Source organism: Dromaius novaehollandiae, unplaced genomic scaffold (assembly GCF_036370855.1).
Source record: "Dromaius novaehollandiae isolate bDroNov1 unplaced genomic scaffold, bDroNov1.hap1 HAP1_SCAFFOLD_27, whole genome shotgun sequence".
Classification (NCBI taxonomy): domain Eukaryota; kingdom Metazoa; phylum Chordata; class Aves; order Casuariiformes; family Dromaiidae; genus Dromaius; species Dromaius novaehollandiae.
The window spans coordinates 7,991,055-8,009,066 of NW_026991415.1; the positions used below are offsets into that span (position 1 = coordinate 7,991,055).

The window sequence follows — 18,012 nt, forward strand, 5'->3', positions numbered from 1 at the left end:
GGCCCGGCTGCTGTCCTGCAGGGTCTGGGCTCTGCCGCAGGGGCCCCGTGGGGCTCCTAGTTGCCCCACGCCTGGGGGCTGTGCCGAGCATGGGGGAACAGCACTGGGGTCATTGCTGGTGCCGGCCCTGGCACTGGCATGGGGGACCTGGGCATGGCCGGGACGCCAGAGCCCACGGGCAGCGTCCTGCTCTCCCTGGACGCTGCAGGGCAGCGTCCTCTCACCCCTTCAGCCCCATCAGAACCCTACAGCAGGGCTGTCACAGCAGCCCCCACCCTATGCAGTCACCCCCACAGCCCGAGATCCACAGCCCTTTTAACAGTTAGCAGTCTCTCTGCGACCCCTCAGGAAGGAGCTCCCAAAGCCCTTACCCTCAGTGGAGCTGCAGGAGTGCTGGGAACAAGGAACTGTGGTCCGGGCTGAGGGTGTCGATCCAGCATTCCTCCATCTTGCTTGCCCCCTTACCGTTGGCTTGCCTCTCCAGCCAAGGATGAAGGTCTTTCTTCCTGTCTTTTCACTCAAAACTCCTTTCCAACATGCCCCAACACCTCTGCCTGTCAATGAGGGGCCCCAGCATGGCTCCCGTCCCCTCTCCTTGCCAGGAAGTGGCTCCAGAGAGCAGCAGTGGGGAGCATGTGAGTAGTGCCCAGCAGTAGCTGGGCCTCGCAGGGAAGTGAGGGCACTGCTGTGCTGGACCTCCCTGTGATGCAGCACATCCCACTGTGACCTCAGCTGATGTCATCAGGGGGCTCAGGAGGTCACTGCCATGGAGATGGCACAGCCAGGGAGAGAGCAGAGAGACTTCCCCTCATGTCCTGGAAAGCATCGACCTCCCTTCCCCCCAGTTATTTTCCAGAACTTGCTGATAAATCCTTCAGGAATGTTTCCAGATGGTGTCAAAGGCTGCGAAGTATCTAAAATGAGGCACCGGAGAAGTCACTTCTGCACGCCCACATTGACAGGTCTCTGCCCTGGGCAGACCTGTGCAGGAATTCAGGGCTTGGTGATGCTTCAAAACTGATTTTGGTGATGCTTTGGTGAGCTTCAAAACTGATTTCTGCTGTGGGTCACTCTTTTTGTAGAATTAGGATGTAGGACAATATCAGACAGGACGTAGCCTTCCTTTAGGCGCCAAAGCAGGCTCTTTGTTTTTGAAAGTTCTCAGCAAGGTTTCTCCATTTGTGGTGCTTAAGATCACAGAATCACAGAATGGTTGAGGTTGGAAGGGACCTCTGGACATCATCTAGGCCTACCCCCTGCTCAAGCAGGGGCACCTAGAGGATGTTGCACAGGCAGGGTTTGAATATCTGCAGAGAAGGCGACTCCACAACCTCTCTTGGCAGACTGTTCCGGTGCTCTGTCCCCCTCACAGCAAAGAAGTTTTTCCTCATATTCAGATGGAACTTCCTGTGTTTTGATTTGTGCCCGTTGCCTCTTGTCCTGTCGCTGGGCACGACTGAAGAGATCCTGGCCCCATCCTCTTGACACCCTCCCTTCAGATATTTGTAGACATTAATAAGATCTCCTCTCGGTCTTCTCTTCACCAATCTGAACAGGCCCAGCTCTCTCAGCCTTTCCTCATAGGAGAGATGCTCCAGTCCCCTAATCTTCGTAGCCCTACGCTGGACTCTCTCCAGTAGCTCCATGTCTGTCTTGTACTGGGAAGCTCAGAACTGGACACAGTACTCCAGCTGTGGCCTCACCAAGGCTGAGGAGAGGGGGAGGATCACCTGTCTTGACCTGCTGGCAACACTCTGCCTAATGCAGCCCAGGATACCATTGGCCTTCTTGGCCACAAGGGCACCTTGCTGGCTCATGGTTAACTTGTTGTCCACCAGGACTCCCAGGTGCGTCTCTGCAGAGCTGCTTTCCAGCAGGTCAGACCCCAGCCTGTCCTGGTGCATGGGGTCATTCCTCCGCAGGTGCAGGACCCTGCACTTGCCTTTGTTGAACTTCATGAGGTTCCTCTCTCGCCATCTCTCCAGCCTGTTGAGGTCCCTCTGAATGGCAGCACAGCCCTCTAGTGTATCAGCCACTCCTCCCAGGTTTGTCTCATCAGCAAACTTGCTGAGGGTGCACTCTGTCCCTTCAGCCAGGTCTTTGATGGATAAGTTGAACAACACTGGACCCAGGTATTAACACCTGGGGGGCACCGCTAGCTACAGGCCTCCAACTAAACTCTGTGCCGCTGATCACACCCCTCTGAGCTCGGCCATTCAGCCAGTTCTCAATCCACTTCACTGTCCACTCATCTAACCCACACTTCCTGAGATGGAGGTGAGGCTGACTGGCCTGTAGTTCCCTGGGTCCTCCTTCTTGCCCTTTATGAAGACTGGAGTGACACTGGCTTTCTTCCAGTCCTCAGGCACCTCTCCTGTTCTCCAGGATCTTTCCAAGATGATGGAAAGTGGCCTAGCAATAACATCCACCAGTTCCCTCAGCACTCACGGGTGCATTCCATCAGAGCCCTGTGGATTTGTGGGTGTCAGTTTGCCTAAATGACCTCTAACCTGATCCGCCTTGACCAAGGGAAAGTCTTCCTTTCTGCAGACTGTCTCTCTTGTCTCCAGGGTCTGAGATTCCTGAGGACTGGCCTTAGCAGTAAAGACTGAAGCAAAGGTGGCAGTCAGTTACTCTGCCTTCTCCGTATCCTGCGTCACCAGGGCACCCACCCCATTCAGCAGCGGGCCCACATTTTCCCTAGCCTTCCTTTTGCTACTGCTGTATTTGAAGAAGCCCTTCTTGTTGTCCTTGACATCCCTTGCTGAATTGAATTCCAAATGGGCCTTGGCCTTCCTCTGTTCGCTGCCTCTGTTAGCTGCACTCTCAGCTGTTAGCTGCACTCTTTAAACTTTACAGTTCCTTGTGTTCTTATCTTTCTTTGCTTTATTGTCTTATTTTTTAAATATACTGGTCTTTTGGGGGGATTTTTTTTTTCCTTTGGAAAGGAAAGCGATTTTCAGAACTGAGGTGGGAATGCAGTCACAGGGTCATGGACATCTGGTGCCATTGCAGGTGCCCTGCTCCCCTCTGCCCAGCCTCCATCTGCAGCTCCAAGGAGCTATGGTCTCCTGCAGGTGAGAGCTGTGAGAGCTGCCAGGCCCTGACCAGTGCCTCACATGCACCGAGGCTTATCCAAGCACCTCTGTGTGCTTGTGGTTAGACACTTGAGTTCTGCCTGGAAAGCTGAAGAACTGTTTTCAACATTTAAAAGAATATGAACATACTTGCATCAGCTAAAATGACTGAATAATTTTAATACAAATGTCAGTGTTTCCTGTGATGAAATAATGGAAATTTTCAGGAAGGGTATTACAGGAAGGGTATTTCAGGAAGGGTGTGAATAGCCTCTGTTGGAGGCTCTCAGCCTTGGCAGTCCCCTAGGCTGTCTTCACCACAGGCTGTCCTGTGCTGTGCTGCACCTGTGTCTCTTTCCCAACAGCCTGTAGACACACAACCTGCTTCCTCACCTTGCTTTCACCTTGTGATCTCCCCACCTTTACTCATGTCTCTCTGATGTCTCACGCTTTTTCTCAAAACACAAAGCCAGAGGTTGATCACAGACCCTCTCTGTAGCACCTGTAGCACCACACATCTCCTTTTCCTGATGTTACATCTGAACCCTACAAGATGCAGTTTGTGGCTGTTTCCCCTTTTCGTGCTGTTTCCCACTACCAAGAAAAGCTCCATCATCTCTGAAACTACCCTTTAAGCAGTCATAGGCTTCTATTGTACTGCCCTTCACCTCCACTCCAGCAGGATGAAGAAGCCCAAGGCCCTCAACCTATCCTTACGGATGCGGTTATTCCCCTCTAGGTGCAGGACTTAATGCCTCCATGCAAACCTCCATGAGGTGTCTGTTGTCTGAATCCCCCAAGTTTCTCAAGACCCTTCTGGACTGAAGCTCCTCCCTGTCAAAAACAGAAGCAAACAAAATGAAACAAAACAAAGCAGTGCCACTGGGGAAAGGTTAAGCAGGGATGGGCTGGTTGTATAGGAGGGGATCAGGATGGTAAAAGACACAAACTTGGAGGGGGTGGGAAGGAAATTAAAAGTGAAACAAAGGCTTGATGAGGGCTATTTGGGGATTCCTGCCAAAAAGCCTTGTATCGGAACACATCTGACTGGAGGAGGACAAGAAAGCTGATCTACTTCCACTGTCACAGGAAACCTTTGTGTTTTCCTCGACATCAAAGAGCGAAGACCCAGAGGGGGAAAAATCACAGAACTCAGGGTGGAAGGGACCTCATGAGGTCTCTAGCCCAATCTCCTTGCTCACAGCAGGGTCAGCTCTGGGGTCAGATGAGGTTGCTCTGGCCTTGATTCAGCCTGGCCTTGGAAACCTCCAAGGGAGGAGACTGCACAGCCTCTCTGAGCAACGCGCTCCAATGCTTGACCATCCTCTTAGTGGCAAAGCTTTTCCTTGTCCACTGCTTGAACATCTCTTCTTTCAACTTATGCCCATTGCCTCTTGTCCTGCCGCCATGCACCCTGGTGAAGACCCTGGCTCCATCATCTTGATGACCTCCTTGTAGCCACTGGAAGGCTGTTATGAGGTCTCTCCAAAGCCATCTCTTCTCCAGGTTGAACAAGCCCCATTTCCTCACAGAGGAATTGCTCCAGCTCCCTGATTATCTGGAGGATCCTCCACCAAACTCGTTCCCAGTTATCAACCCCTTTCTTTTTCTGGGGACCCAAAGATAGATGCAGTATACATGGTCTAATGAATACTGACTCAAGAGGGGATCATCATGTCCCTCAACCTCCTGGTTGTGCTCCTGGTCATACAGAGCAAATAGCAAGTGGCAATGCAATGGTGAAAGGAGGTTCCCACGAAGAGAGCAAACCCTGCAATGCCCAAGGCCAGGGAGAAACAGAGCTGGGCCGTGCAGAAATGGCAGGAGAGGGATTTGCTGCCTGAACTGACTTTGCAGCACCTTGGGCCCTGTGGCGGGGTTGAAATGATCTCCAGGAAGGACAAGATGCCAGGGAAGGCGTTCCTGGGCCTGGACAGCCTGTGATCCAGCCACCGTGGATCCAGCCACCTCATTAGCACAGTCCCTGCTCATATCATCTGAGGGTGAGAAGAAGTTCAGGAGGAGGAAAGCTAGAAGTGTTTGAGAGTTCAGAGACTAGAGTGGAGACCTTGGTGTGATGTGCCTCTCATTCATGCAGCATGCTTGGATGTAGATGGGATAGACTTTGCCTCAAGGCAGCTGTGGGATTCAGATGTTTGAGCAGAGGTAGGGAACCCAAGGTGCCCTGGAGCCCTTGCCACTCCAGAAGAGCATGGTTTTCCTGTAGGTCCCCTGCTGTATCTGCTAGAGACATGTGGTTTTGCTGGACACGCCATGCATCGGACATGGCCCTACGTATAGCCTATCTTTATGCCACTGAATCCAGTGTCTGCACTGAATTACATTAGCTGTTTGCACTGTACGGATCTGCTTGTGTCTCAGCATCAGAGTGAGTGGCGCTTTAGTTGTAGTAGTAGGCCTCTAGTGTCATTGGAGATGGCCAAGGAAATTCCTCACGTAGCCGCCACCTGATGCTCTAGAAGGATGCAGGTTCCTCCTCCAGAGCAAGCAGACACTGGCACATGCCTTGGACCACCTCTGTCCCTTCAGCTGTCACCAATGGTTCGCGTGGGATCAACTGCCTGCCATCCTCCACCTCCAGTTATTATAATGGTAGGATCTTGTGTGCAGACATCTGTGTTGTGTGCACTTCAGCTTGGGCAAGGGGAATCCCACCTCGTGTGTGTTTGTGGAGTTCACAGGAGTTTGCTGAATCCCACTCCAGACGAGGGGTTTTTCACCTGGCATGAAATGCCCAGATTGACTCATTGGAATCAATGCCTGAACCCTGGGTAAATGACCTCCCTTCTTGTCCCTGTCTACGTGTCCTGCCTAGTTGAGACCGGAACAGGGCCTTCCAGAGGGGGACATTTAAACCTCTTGTAGATAACCCTCCTCTGATGAGACAAAGTACAGTCCTGGAATCAGTGTCTCTTCAGTGTTTAGAGAGGGACCATCAGTGATTATTTTAGTCTACTTTAGTGAGCATTTCCCAGGAGGAGGAGTACAAAGGACAAACAAAATCACACCTTCAGCTGGGCTACTGTTCCCAAGTGGGGCCAGGCTAATGAAACAGGAGGAGCTCATGGCAACCTGGCAGCACTGAGACAGTTGTGTGCAGGAGCAGCTCCTCTGCCAAGAGCAGCAGGGCTTCAGCACTGCCTGCTGCTGCTGACATGAGCTGAGAGAAGGCAGAGAGAAGTGCAAGGCAGTGTGGAGTGGGAGGACAGAGGAGAGCTCACTGTGGAAGAAACCTTCACAGCCTTTGACACGGTGAGTCTCTGGCTGCAGGGCAATGCTACGGAGGTTCCTGGAGGGGTCTTCTACAGCTATCCCATCGCATGACTGTCTTTTTAAGGATCCCACTCAGAGTAGGATGAGATGCTTCAGAGCAGAGATTCCCAGCCACAACATCAGATTGACAGGGCAGCCTGTTACCTTTCTCAGGAATGGCCGCAGGGTATGAAGCTGGGCTGTGCACACAGGTCTGCCCAGGGCTGTAGTTCAGAGCAGTGTCCCTGTGCTCCCGGGTGCTGTGTGCCTGGGGCAGTGACTCTGCTGTCTGCAAGGGTCAGCACTCAGCCTTCCCAGGAAACTCCCCACTGCACTGTGGGGAGAAGCTCTGGGTGGGAAGTGTGCCCCTCATCAGGACAGGTTCATTCTCCTGTTGAGAGGGTGCTGCCTGGTTCAGGGCTGCTCACAGCTCTAGCTTATGCACAGGACATTTCTGAGGAGTCTTTTTAGAGGATAGTGAAGAAAAGGCTACTTGAAAGGGAAGAAGATTTCCTTCTGCTGTCTGCACTTTCAGCTTCCAGATTTTGGCAGGGAGAAAAAGCTTTGGCAAGGAACTGCGACTCCCAAACCTTCACTCTCAGTGATCAGTAGGTCTGAGAAACCTCAGTAAGCTGCTTCACTCCCACCTCTGCCTACAGACAGCACCAGTATCACCTTCTCTGGGCTCGTCAGGGTTTATGTCACCTGCTTCTTAGGACCTGCAAACACAGAGGTGCCCCTGGCCTGTGCCCTGTCCCGGGAGGTTTCAGTAGGGCAGAACTGAGCACACAGAGGATGACTGGGAAAAGATGTTGGGACAGAGAAAGAGCTTCCAGCAGGGACTGCTCCAGGCAGCAGAGCTGGGCAGGGAATGAGAGGGAACTGCTAACAGAATCACAATGAGAGGAGGGATTTGGGCAAGTCATGGTCAGTCCCTCTGATGCAGACTCTTCCTCTGAGCAAGCCCCTCATGTCTCTTCTCCCACCCAGCAGAGCCTCTGCCCTGACAGCCATGAAGCCCAGGGCATGAGCTGCCTCCTCGGCAGCCAGACCTCTGGCAGAGGAGAGGGGCATCTCTCCTGCCACAAAGGGAGCGATTGCCCTGCAATGTGAGGCAGCATGTCCAGCTGGGTAAGGTAAAGGCTTTTCCGAGCGCCTGTCTGTCTCTCTCTCCTTGCCTCCCTTGGCAGCAGGATCATCCTGTTGCTCCTTGTTTCCCCTCCTGTCCATGCTGCTCCTGTTTTTCTCTCAGGCTCCCTGGGGTCGGGGTCTTCAGCTGCAGTTCAGGCACCAAGGCTGCATGTCGTGCAAGAGAGGGGTCTGCATGGGAGTGATGTTGCCCCAGCCCACTTTTGACCAGTGTGGCTCCCAGAAATGCAGTCCATGGGGTTGGGAATTGAGCTGACTGTCCCTTAAGGAGAGCCCATCTTCAGTCCTAACAGGCCTTTGACTGTTTCCCTGTGGTGTCCTGCCAGGCTGTGAGCTGCCCTCCAGCAAGGCACAGCTATCTCATACCATCTCTGTGATATCTGAGAGACCAGTGAAGAAGTTATAGAGATGTGAAGAGCATGGAAATGGTGGTGGGAGGCTGTAAATGGGCAGCTGAAAAGAGCCCTGTGTGTCCTTGGCTAGAAGGGGAGTGTGGAGACCTCCCTCTGGCACCCTGAGAAAGGGTGAGAAATTTGGAGATCTGCACTTTGAAAGTGGACTCCTCCGCTCTCAGCAGTAGCTGATTCCTTTTTAGGGCAACATATGAGTGTGATCATCCTCCAGCTCAAACCGGTGTCAGTACAGGACAGCTGCGAACAAGGCTGATAGACAGACAAGCTATCCTCGCTCTGTACCAAGTGGCAATGAATCCTTTTTTTTCTTTTTCAAGACTCACAGTAGAAATGCTGAGAATTTCTGCCTTTGAGCAACACTCCCCATGTGTGACAAGGACATCTAAGAGAGAAAAAAAAAACATTATTAAAAATTCCCTAAAACACTGTTCCTCAATTCTCATTCTTTAGAGCAGGTAGTGAACACACTGAAAAGCCATTCCACATGACGAATAGATTTCATTTGACAGCAATTATGAGTACCAGAGCTGTTTACCCCCGTTGCCATGTTCCGACTACTGTGCAGAAGGACTGACTCCTCTGTGGCCCATGGGCAGAGGCTTCTGCTCCTCACAGCACACTCAGGCAGCAAAAACCAGAGCTCAAGCAGGGTACCTACCTGCCCAATGATCTTCCCCAAAAAAGAGAGAGGCAACTTGGTGTTTTCAAAGAGAAATGTTATTTTTTTTTCTTTGGGAGGTCTCTCCTACCTTGTCAATGTCTTTTCCTCCTTAGACAGTCCCCAAAGCCCAGTGGGACCAAATGGCCAACGGAAGCTCCCTCAACGAGTTCCTCCTACTGGCATTTGCAGACACACGGGAGCTGCAGCTCTTGCACTACGTGCTGTTCCTGGGCATCTACCTGGCTGCCCTCCTGGGCAACAGCCTCATCATCACAGCCATAGCCTGCGACCACCACCTCCACACCCCCATGTACTTCTTCCTCCTCAACCTCTCCCTCCTCGACCTTGGCACCATCTCCACCACTGTCCCCAAATCCATGGCCAATTCCCTGTGGGACACCAGGGCCATTTCCTACTCAGGATGTGCTGCCCAGGTCTTTTTCTTCTTTTTCTTATGTTCAGCTGAGTTTTCTCTCCTTACAGTCATGGCCTATGACCGCTATGTTGCCATCTGCAGACCCCTGCACTACGGGACCCTCATGGACAGGAGATCTTGTGTCCAAATGGCAGCAGCTGCCTGGGCCAGTAGTTTTCTCAATGCTCTCCTGCACACTGCGAACACATTTTCAATACCACTCTGCCAAGGCAATGCTGTAGACCAGTTCTTCTGTGAAATTCCCCAGATCCTCAAGCTCTCCTGCTCAGACTCCTACCTCAGGGAAGTTGGGCTTCTTGTGGTTAGTCTTTGTTTAGTCTTTGGGTGTTTCATTTTCATTGTGCTGTCCTACGTGCAGATCTTCACTGCTGTGCTGAGGATCCCCTCTGAGCAGGGCCGCCACAAAGCCTTTTCCATGTGCCTCCCGCACCTGGCCGTGGTCTCCCTCTTTGTTGGCACTGGCACCTTTGCCTCCCTGAAGCCCCCCTCCATTTCCTCCCCATCCCTGGATCTGGTGGTGGCTGTTCTGTACTCGGTGGTGCCTCCAGCAGTGAACCCCCTCATCTACAGCATGAGGAACAAGGAGCTGAAGGAGGCACTGAAGAAACTGATCCAACGTGTACATGGTCAGCACCAATAACTGTCCCACATTCATTCACTCGCCAGAATATCTGGCATCAAGGCTGTGTGATGTGCATTTATTTCTTTCTTACTTTTCTCCTTTACATCTACGTTAAAAAACAAAGAAAAATATCCTGTTCATGTCACATCTTCTCAGAAATCTCTCATTTAAATCTGACCCAGAGACTGTGTTGAAGCAGGAAGCCAGGCTTCCCCCTTCTTCAGCAGAGGTGGGGGAGCCTCAGAGCCTGCTAGTCTGAGCTCCCTCAGATGCCCTTAGTGCAATGAGAGTTTCCCTTTGCAGTGTCTCTTTTGGCACTGACACCAAGGGAGCTCAAGGGCATAGAGCCAGGCTCAGATGAGTATTGACAGGGTGAGACCATGAGTCCGGTGTCCATTAGGAGAGCTCAGCTCTCCTAGCCACAGTCTGGGTGTGATCTCGCAGCCCTCTCCTGCGAGGGTGGCTGTTGCCTGTCAACGTGGGTTGGTCCTTCTCTCTACAGTGCTTCAACACTCAAAGTGGAGTGGGAGTGGAAGGGAGGAGAATTTGGATGTAGTCTTTGGAGACAAACCCTCTGCTCCTCAGGACTGCCTGTCCAGCAGGCATTTCCTCACTGCAGCCTTTGTGTGGGGGCTACAGCTTTCTTGGAGACACAGCCACCAACAGCGGTAGCGTTTCTCTTTTCTGGGCTGTTCTCCTCATTGTCACACTGTCCTGCCTTGATCTGATGTAGGTATATAGCCTAAGTGTTCTTGCAATGCAGTGGTGATATGGTTGTATTTCCATGTGCGTGTGTCCTGTGAGTACAGGCAGGACCTGACAATGGGCACTCTTGTGGCAGACCTGGCCTCCAGAATAACATTTCCTATAATAAAAGGGGGGCTCATCAGTGACATTCATGAAGTCTGGCCTTTCTTCTGAAGCTGGAGCCAAAAATACACCCAAGGGATTTGACTACAAAAGGGCCTGCTCTTCTGCTTGTGAACTCCATAGGCTCCAGGGAACAGCCTCAGAGTCCCAGTGTGATTTGACACACTGACCTGGGGAAAGGCTCTCTGGGGAGCAGGGATGTCCCAGCAGAAAAGCAGGGCAACATTCAGAGAGAGGAAATAAGGAGAAACTGGTTTCTCTGGTCACCAGCTCGGGGCAGGCTGCTCTGTCCGTGGAGCAGCAGGAGCTGCTGGAGGGGCTGCAGGGCCAGGGCTCTGGTGCTGTGCTGGGCAGCGGGGTGGGCATGGAGGGGCTGCAGGCAGACAGGGAGGGGGATCTGCTGGGCACAAGAGCAGGGGAGACAGAGAGTGACTGGCCTCATTGTGGGGCCTCATTCCCTTTACTGGGGATCTGCTGCCCTTGTCCTTAGGCCAAGCCTGAGTTACGCTGTGGACATGCCTGTGCCTGGCCCTGCACCTCTTGGGTGCTGACCTGACCCTGTCCCTGTCCTGCTGACCTGCCTCTGTACTACAGTCAAGAAAGCCTTGGCAAGGGAAGCTGTGTACAAAAGGTGGCCATATATTCCCACAACAACCCCTGCATGACAGCCAATTGAAAGGCGTAAGGAATGCTTTGGATTTGGACCCCCTACCCTGGTATCACACGGGGTCTTAGCTGGATGAAAAAGCAAGGGCAGCAACTTGGGTCTGATTTTATGATGCATAGTTGGGAGAGCAGGTTTTTCTATATCACAGCTATACTGTTTATGCACCATTTGTGACGGGGGTCCTACTACAAAGAGGATGTTTTGGGGAGCAACAAGAGCAGGGCTGCTTCATATGGGAAGGGGAGCCAGGAGCTGAGGGTGCCGGCAAGGCAGGCAGGGCAGTGACCCACTGACAGCAAGTGCCACCCTGCAGTGCCTGGACAAGCGGAGCAGAGCAAGTTTTGGGATGGTGACTGGGGTCAGGCACAGTGCGGCAATGGCCAGACGGGACTGGAAGGTTCCATCCAGCCCTGCTTTGTGCAGGAGGCTTGATTGGAGACCTCCAGAGGTCCCTTCCCACCAAAACTCCTCTGTGACTCCATGAATTCTTGCTCCTCCTGCTTGAGCCCCATAGAAACACAGAATGGTTCCATTTGGAAGGTACCTCTGGAGATCATCCAGTCCAACTCCCCTGCTCAAGCAGGGTCACCTGGAGCATGTTGCCTAGGACTCTATCCAGATGGCTTTTGAATATCTCTAAGGATGGAAACTCCACAACCTCTTTGGGCAACCTCTTCCAGCGCTCAGTCACCCTCACAGAAAAAAAAAAGAAAAAAAAAGAAAAAAAAAGAAAAAAAAGGAAAACTTTTCCTTATGTTCAGACAGAGCTTCCTGTGTTTCAGTTTGTGCCCGTTGCCTCTTGTCCTATTGCTGGGCACCACTGAAAAGAGTCTGGCCCCACCCTCTTTACACTCTCCCTTCAGATATTTATACACATTGATAAGATCCCCTCTCAGCCTTCTCTTCTCCAGGCTGAACAGTCCCAGCTCTCTGAGCCTTTCCTCATATGAGAGATGCCCTAGTTCCTTAATCATCTTGGTAGCCCTTCACTGGACTCACTCCAGTAGCTCCTTCTCTCTCTTACGCTGGGCAGCCCAGAACTGGACAGCTCCACAGGGTTGCCCTTCTAGCAGGTGTCAGGGAAACATGAGAACCGGGATCTGTGATCCAGAGACTTTCTCAGATTTTCAAAAGAAGATCACATCTACTTCCTCACCCTGTTTGGATGGTCTGTAACAGACTCCCACCACCATGCCCCCTTATTGGTCTCTCCTCAGATCTTGGCCCACAAGCCCTCCAACAGCCTCCCATAGAAGAGCACCTTGCATCCAGGCTGCTCCTTCACAGAGGTGATAATCTCTCCCTTCTTGCCCTCCCTGCATGTCTTTCCTGAAGACCTTGTGCCTGTCCATCACAGCAGGCCAGCTATGGGAGCTGTCCCACCACAGCTCAGTTATTCCAACAAGGTTGCCATTCTGTGTCACACACAGAGCTCTGGTTCCTCTGGATTGTATCCAGGCTGTGAGCATTTCTGTGCATAGAGATGTGGTACTGGTCCTTTTGCCCTCTTTGGTCCTTTCATCACATTTATCCCTATGACTTGACCTAGCAGTTGCAGAAGACCACGTGACTTTCTCCAGCATCCCTCTGTGGTGCCCGTGGCCAGGACAGACAGCCTCTCTGGGAGCAGGAGTATTCTTGTCAGGGAGCAGCAAGGGCTGGCTGCTCTGCACGGGAATGTGACTTCTTACCCTGTGTCTGAAGGTAAGCCCTGGCCCTGATCCCTTGCCTTGAAGTGCTAGACCTGGCTCTTGCCCTTACCCCCAACCAAACCCAAACCCCTCTGCCACAAATCTAGCCCATGCTCAAAACCCTAAACCCAACACTGAACCAGCACCCAAAAGCTTTCCCTAATCTCACTACCTGCAAAGCCCAGACCCTCCGCTGATGCCTGAAACCTAAGCCCTATGCTCCTCCCTCAAAGCCTCTAACCATCCAGCTGTCTGGTAAGCCTAGCTCAAAGGCATTTGGTCCCCAGGAGGCAGACGAAGGGCATGGCCTGTAGGGTCTTGGAGTGAAAGCACGTGGAGATGAGAGGAGAGAGGAGAGGCAGGTGAGGGGGAACCACATGTGCAGGTGTCAGGGCTGGGCTGTAGGTTGTGAGGTTATTTGTGCTACAGGAAGCTTCCTGGTGAGGAGCAGCAGGCTGGCATGGTGAGGTGCTCAAGTGAAGGGCAAGGGGCAGCCCAGGAGGGTGGAGAGGTTGGGGGAGGGCCGAGGCAGAGGCAGGTTTGAGGGACAGCACTTGGTTGCTGGTGAAGAGGTTCTCTGTGCTCCCTCACCTGATCATGCAGGAGCTGGAGGCAAACGTGTGAGCACATGAAGAGCTCCAACAACGCTTGCATGAAGACAGGCAGAGACCTGACCGGCAGAGGAGTGACCCCTAGGAGAAGGGCGTGGAGGTTATGAGGGATGCCATATGAGCCAGTGATGCGTGCTCACCACAAACGAGGCCAGCTGCATACAGGACTGCATTAGGAAGAGCATGGCCACCCAGGCAAGGGCACTTCTTATCCCCCTTGACTCAGCACTGCTGTGGCCACGTCTGGAACAGTGTGTCCCAGTGTGGGCTGCCCAGTGCTGGAGGAATGGGGAGCAACTGGAGAGGGTCCAGAGGAGGCCTGCCAAGATGGAGTTGGGGGCCTGAAGCTCATGGCCTGTCTGGAGAGGCTGAGGGACCTGGGCTGCTTTAGCCTGCTGAAGGGGAGGATAAGGCCAATCCAGTAGTCGCCTGTGACTGCTTGAAGAGTGGTTTCAGAGATGGTGGAGCTTTTCTTGGTAGTGGGAAGCAGCATGAGAAGGGGAAAGAGCCACAAACTGCATCTTGAGAATTTCCAACTGCTCTTCAGGTAACAAGAATGTCACCTGTAGGGTAGTGCTGTGGTGCAACAGGACACCCAGAGGCATTCCATGATCAGCCTCTGGCTTTGTGTTTCAAGGAGCAGTCAGCAAGGACAGAGGGACTTCAGTAAAGGTGGGGAGATCCTGCATTGAAAGCCAGGTGGGGAAGAATTTTGGGTGTCTGCAGGCTGCAGGGAAACAGGTGCAGCTTTGGGACAACTTAGGACAGCCTGTGGTGGAGATGACCAAGGGCAATGTCAAGGCTGAAAGTCTCCAAGAGAACTCAGGTCTTTGTCCCCTTTGCTATGGCTAGTGTTTCTGCCACAGAGGCCTATGAGAAGATGACATTTCCTTACAGCACTGTGGCCTTGCTGACTCCTCACCTCCATGGAGCCCAGGAGGTGCTGTACCGCTGTTCTGCACCAGGCATTGCACACACCCCCACACCCTGACACTGCCCCCAGGAAGAGTCCTTAACAAAGTGTGAGACAAAGGATGACCCTACCCCGGGGCTGGCTTTGGGCCTTGGCCATTCTGCTTGTACAATACATCAAGGTTGACCTGGCATCACAGCCACCTGCACATTGACTTTGCCTACCTGCAATCAGGGCCTCCAACTTTGTGCTCTAATCAGCCCCTGGGGGGGATTTCTTGTTAATGGCCCTCAGTGGGACCCATTAACGCTGCAAGAAACTTGGAAACTTGGCTTCTGACTTCAGCTTCCTGAGAGGTTTGTTCAGTCTCCTCTCAGCATTGGAGATTCATGCACCAAATACACCATGGGGCTCATTAAACTGCAAAAACCCTAAGGACCAATGCCTCTTTCCATAATTTTCTTCAGCTCTTCAATTCTTCTGTGGCTAATTGGAGAGGTTTCAGGAGTCTATTTACAAGCGGAAGATTTCAATGAGCATCAAAATAGTAATAAAAAAACAAATTTCTGCTTTTAAAGTTTTCCTTATTTTTCAGCTTACAAAATACAGTGATATCCACATTCTCCAACTGATATTGATCCACGGTGTCTCCTAATGATGTCTGGACATGTAGGAAAAGCAGCATCCTTGAGGTCAGACATCCATGGGAAATACTCCTCTCCACCTCCCCAGTCCTGCCAGTTCTCTCATCAGCCACTGGGGACTTAGAGCACTCTTGGTAAAACCTAACCTTTTTCCACTCAAGGCTGTAGCAGAAGGTTACTGCTCATGTGCATCAGTTTCCGCCTGCTTTCCCTACAGAACTAACTACAAACAGACACAGAAGGATTTGTCTTAATTGTGATCAAAGAAAAATGAACATGATCCAGTGTCATAAGAAATAAAACACACTCCTCAACTGTATGTCAAGTCCAAGTTGCCTCCAGTGAGGTTCACAGTCTACAAGGAATAACCTTCCTTGAAATGTTCTTCCCAAATAGATAGGAAAGGCTGAACAAACAATGAAGGAGTTGGTTGAAGAGACAATTAGACTCCTGAAAGATGAGGCAAGCTTTAGACTCCCAGATGCTTAAAGCAGCAACTGGAGAGTTGAGAAGTATCTGAATGATAAAGAGCAAGGGGAGGAGGAAGACTGGAAAACTATGGAAAGTGCATATGCCCAGATCATCTGATGCAAAGTTGACTTTAGAAATGACCAATTTAATCAGGGCATGTAGAAATATGTGAAAGATTAGTGAGGTTAAAGCCACAGCATGACAGACAGAGCAGTGGTAATGCAAGTTAAGGGGCAGATCAGTATTTCTTCTCCTGAGATTCACACCCTTCCTCAAAATTTCCGTTATGTCCTCATGGGAAAACAGAGATGTTTAATTAGAATTATTCACTCCTTTCAGCTGGTGAAAATGTTCTCATATTTTTTTATTTTTTTTTAATGTTGAGAACAGTTCTTCATCTTTCCAGGCAGAGCTCAGGTGTCCAACCACAAGCACCCAGTGGCCCTTGGAGAGGCCCAGGTGTCTCTGAGGCACCTGCCTGGGCCTAGCAGGTCTTGCAGGGGACCTGTGGGAGACCGGAGCCCCTGGGAGCTGCAGAGGGAGTCTGGGCAGAGGGGACCAGGGCACCTGAAGTGGCCTCAGACATCCATGACCCTATGACTGCATCCCAGCCCAGTTCTGAAAATCACTTTCCTTTTCAGACAAATGATAATGCATAATCGCCCCCAGAAGACTAGTATACTGAAACAGGACAAATCAAGAAAGACAATAAGAACACACAAAATAAAGAAAAGCTGGAAAGTATAACAAAACATTTCTTTGCTTTAAATCTTTGTCTTAATTTCTTTCTTGTTTCATTTTTAATGTCATTTTCTAAGCATTTCTGCTATAATCAGGCCTGCACCATTAAACAAGATATTTTTGTGTCTCACATCGAGCCTGGTGCTCAGAAAACCACCCCCTGCCCATGGCTGTCTGTGCCACCCCTCACTCTTTGCACAGAGCATGTCGCACTCTGAGGTGTCGGGCTCTCTGAACTGACGAGGAAAGCAGGGTGACCAGCTTCGTCTATTTTTGGATGGCCAAATTTGCACGAATCTCAACATATCTGTGTTACTGTGACCTTTTAAAGGAGTCCTTAAAACATCTAGCCACACGCCCTTTACATTCCCTGCACAGTCAGTGAAGTGCAACTACAGTTTAGGGAACAAGAGGGAGGAGGCTGATCTCACCCCATGCCAGACCCTATCTGTGGCATACGACGATACGGACCACAAGAAGAATGGTGCAAGAAAGCCTTTATTGAAAACACAATGGCTGGTTATATAGCCATCAGGCTCAGCCACTCCTCCAAGTATCTTCTAGGCATTGTGGCATCCTGTGATAAGTAGGAAGACATCTCCTGATGCCCAGCAGGCGGGCAGGACAGTCCAGCAGGACAGGCCCACCGCAGCTGCTGACACATAGGCAGGAAGGCACACCGTGACTGCTGACACAGGCAGGAAGGCACATGATCACTGGCAACTCACGTGCACACATTCTGGCCACAAATCATAGTTACCAGATCATTACTTTCTGCCTTAAAGATCCTCTGCTGTCCTACACAGCATCACTCAATCTTGGTCCCCAACATATCCCCTCTTTCTATTTATTAAACTTAAAGCTTGTCAGGTAGGGGAAACAGATAACAAGGGTTAGAAATCCTACCAAGATTACCAATTCACATGTCAGTGCCTTCTTAACTTATGCCCCAAGCCTAACGTCCAATCCTATCCCTTAAAAGGCTTCCACTCTAATTCTACCTACAACTTATAGGTGCTATTATACTATATCTATATCTTATCAGTGCAATCATATTCTATCTATATCTTATCCTATCTATAACTTCTCAGTGCAGTTATACTATATCTATCTTATCAGTGCAGTTATATTCTATCTATAACTTATCCTATCTATAACTTATCAGTGCAGTTATATTCTATCTATAACTTATCCTATATTCTATCTATAACTTATCCTATAGTCTATCTATAATCTATCTATATCTTACCAATAGAATAAGCTTCTGTAAAGTAATAGTAATCCTGCACAAGGCAGGCAAATACTGTCGAAAATATCCCAAGATGAGTTCATCTTAACCGGCTCTCAGCCCTCGTTTGGTATCCCGAGGCATACATTAACAGGTCGAATCAATCGTGCGGGTATTATCGAGAACCTTACAGCGTTCTCACCGGCCGTTGCTGAAGACAAAAGTTCAGCCGCATCTACTGCTTGCAAGCGGAGGAGGGCAAAAAAGACCTGTTGCCAAGTTACTAAAAGTTTCTTCACCTTATCATCCCTCTGCCGCCGCAGCTCGTCCCCGACTTGTTCCCACACCGCAACGCTTAACATTCCCTCCCGCGGGAACCAGGGACAATTATCCCGGGCCCAAACTAACAGAGTCAGTAGCGAATGCTGGGCAACATTCTGAAACCCATGAGTCTTTAAAACTTTCTGTAATGCTTCCATATAACTTCTCTGATCCCTTGTAAAAGATTGCCCCATTGTTCCCGGCTGCTCACCTGCCGTTCCGTG

The 18,012-nt window shown here is 51.0% G+C and overlaps 1 protein-coding gene across 1 annotated transcript; it reads left to right on the top strand.

Moving 5' to 3' along the window:
- The first annotated feature begins 8,713 nt into the window (after window positions 1-8,713).
- Window positions 8,714-9,649, top strand: LOC112996242 (olfactory receptor 14A16-like). Its single transcript, XM_064504292.1, has one exon. It carries the CDS (start codon window positions 8,714-8,716, stop codon window positions 9,647-9,649), a length of 936 nt encoding a protein of 311 aa, XP_064360362.1.
- Window positions 9,650-18,012: the final 8,363 nt, after the last annotated feature.

What these genes read in the sequence shown, in the direction of transcription:
- LOC112996242 (XM_064504292.1), top strand. Translation starts at nt 8,714, where the DNA reads ATGGCCAACGGAAGCTCCCTCAACGAGTTCCTCCTACTGGCATTTGCA.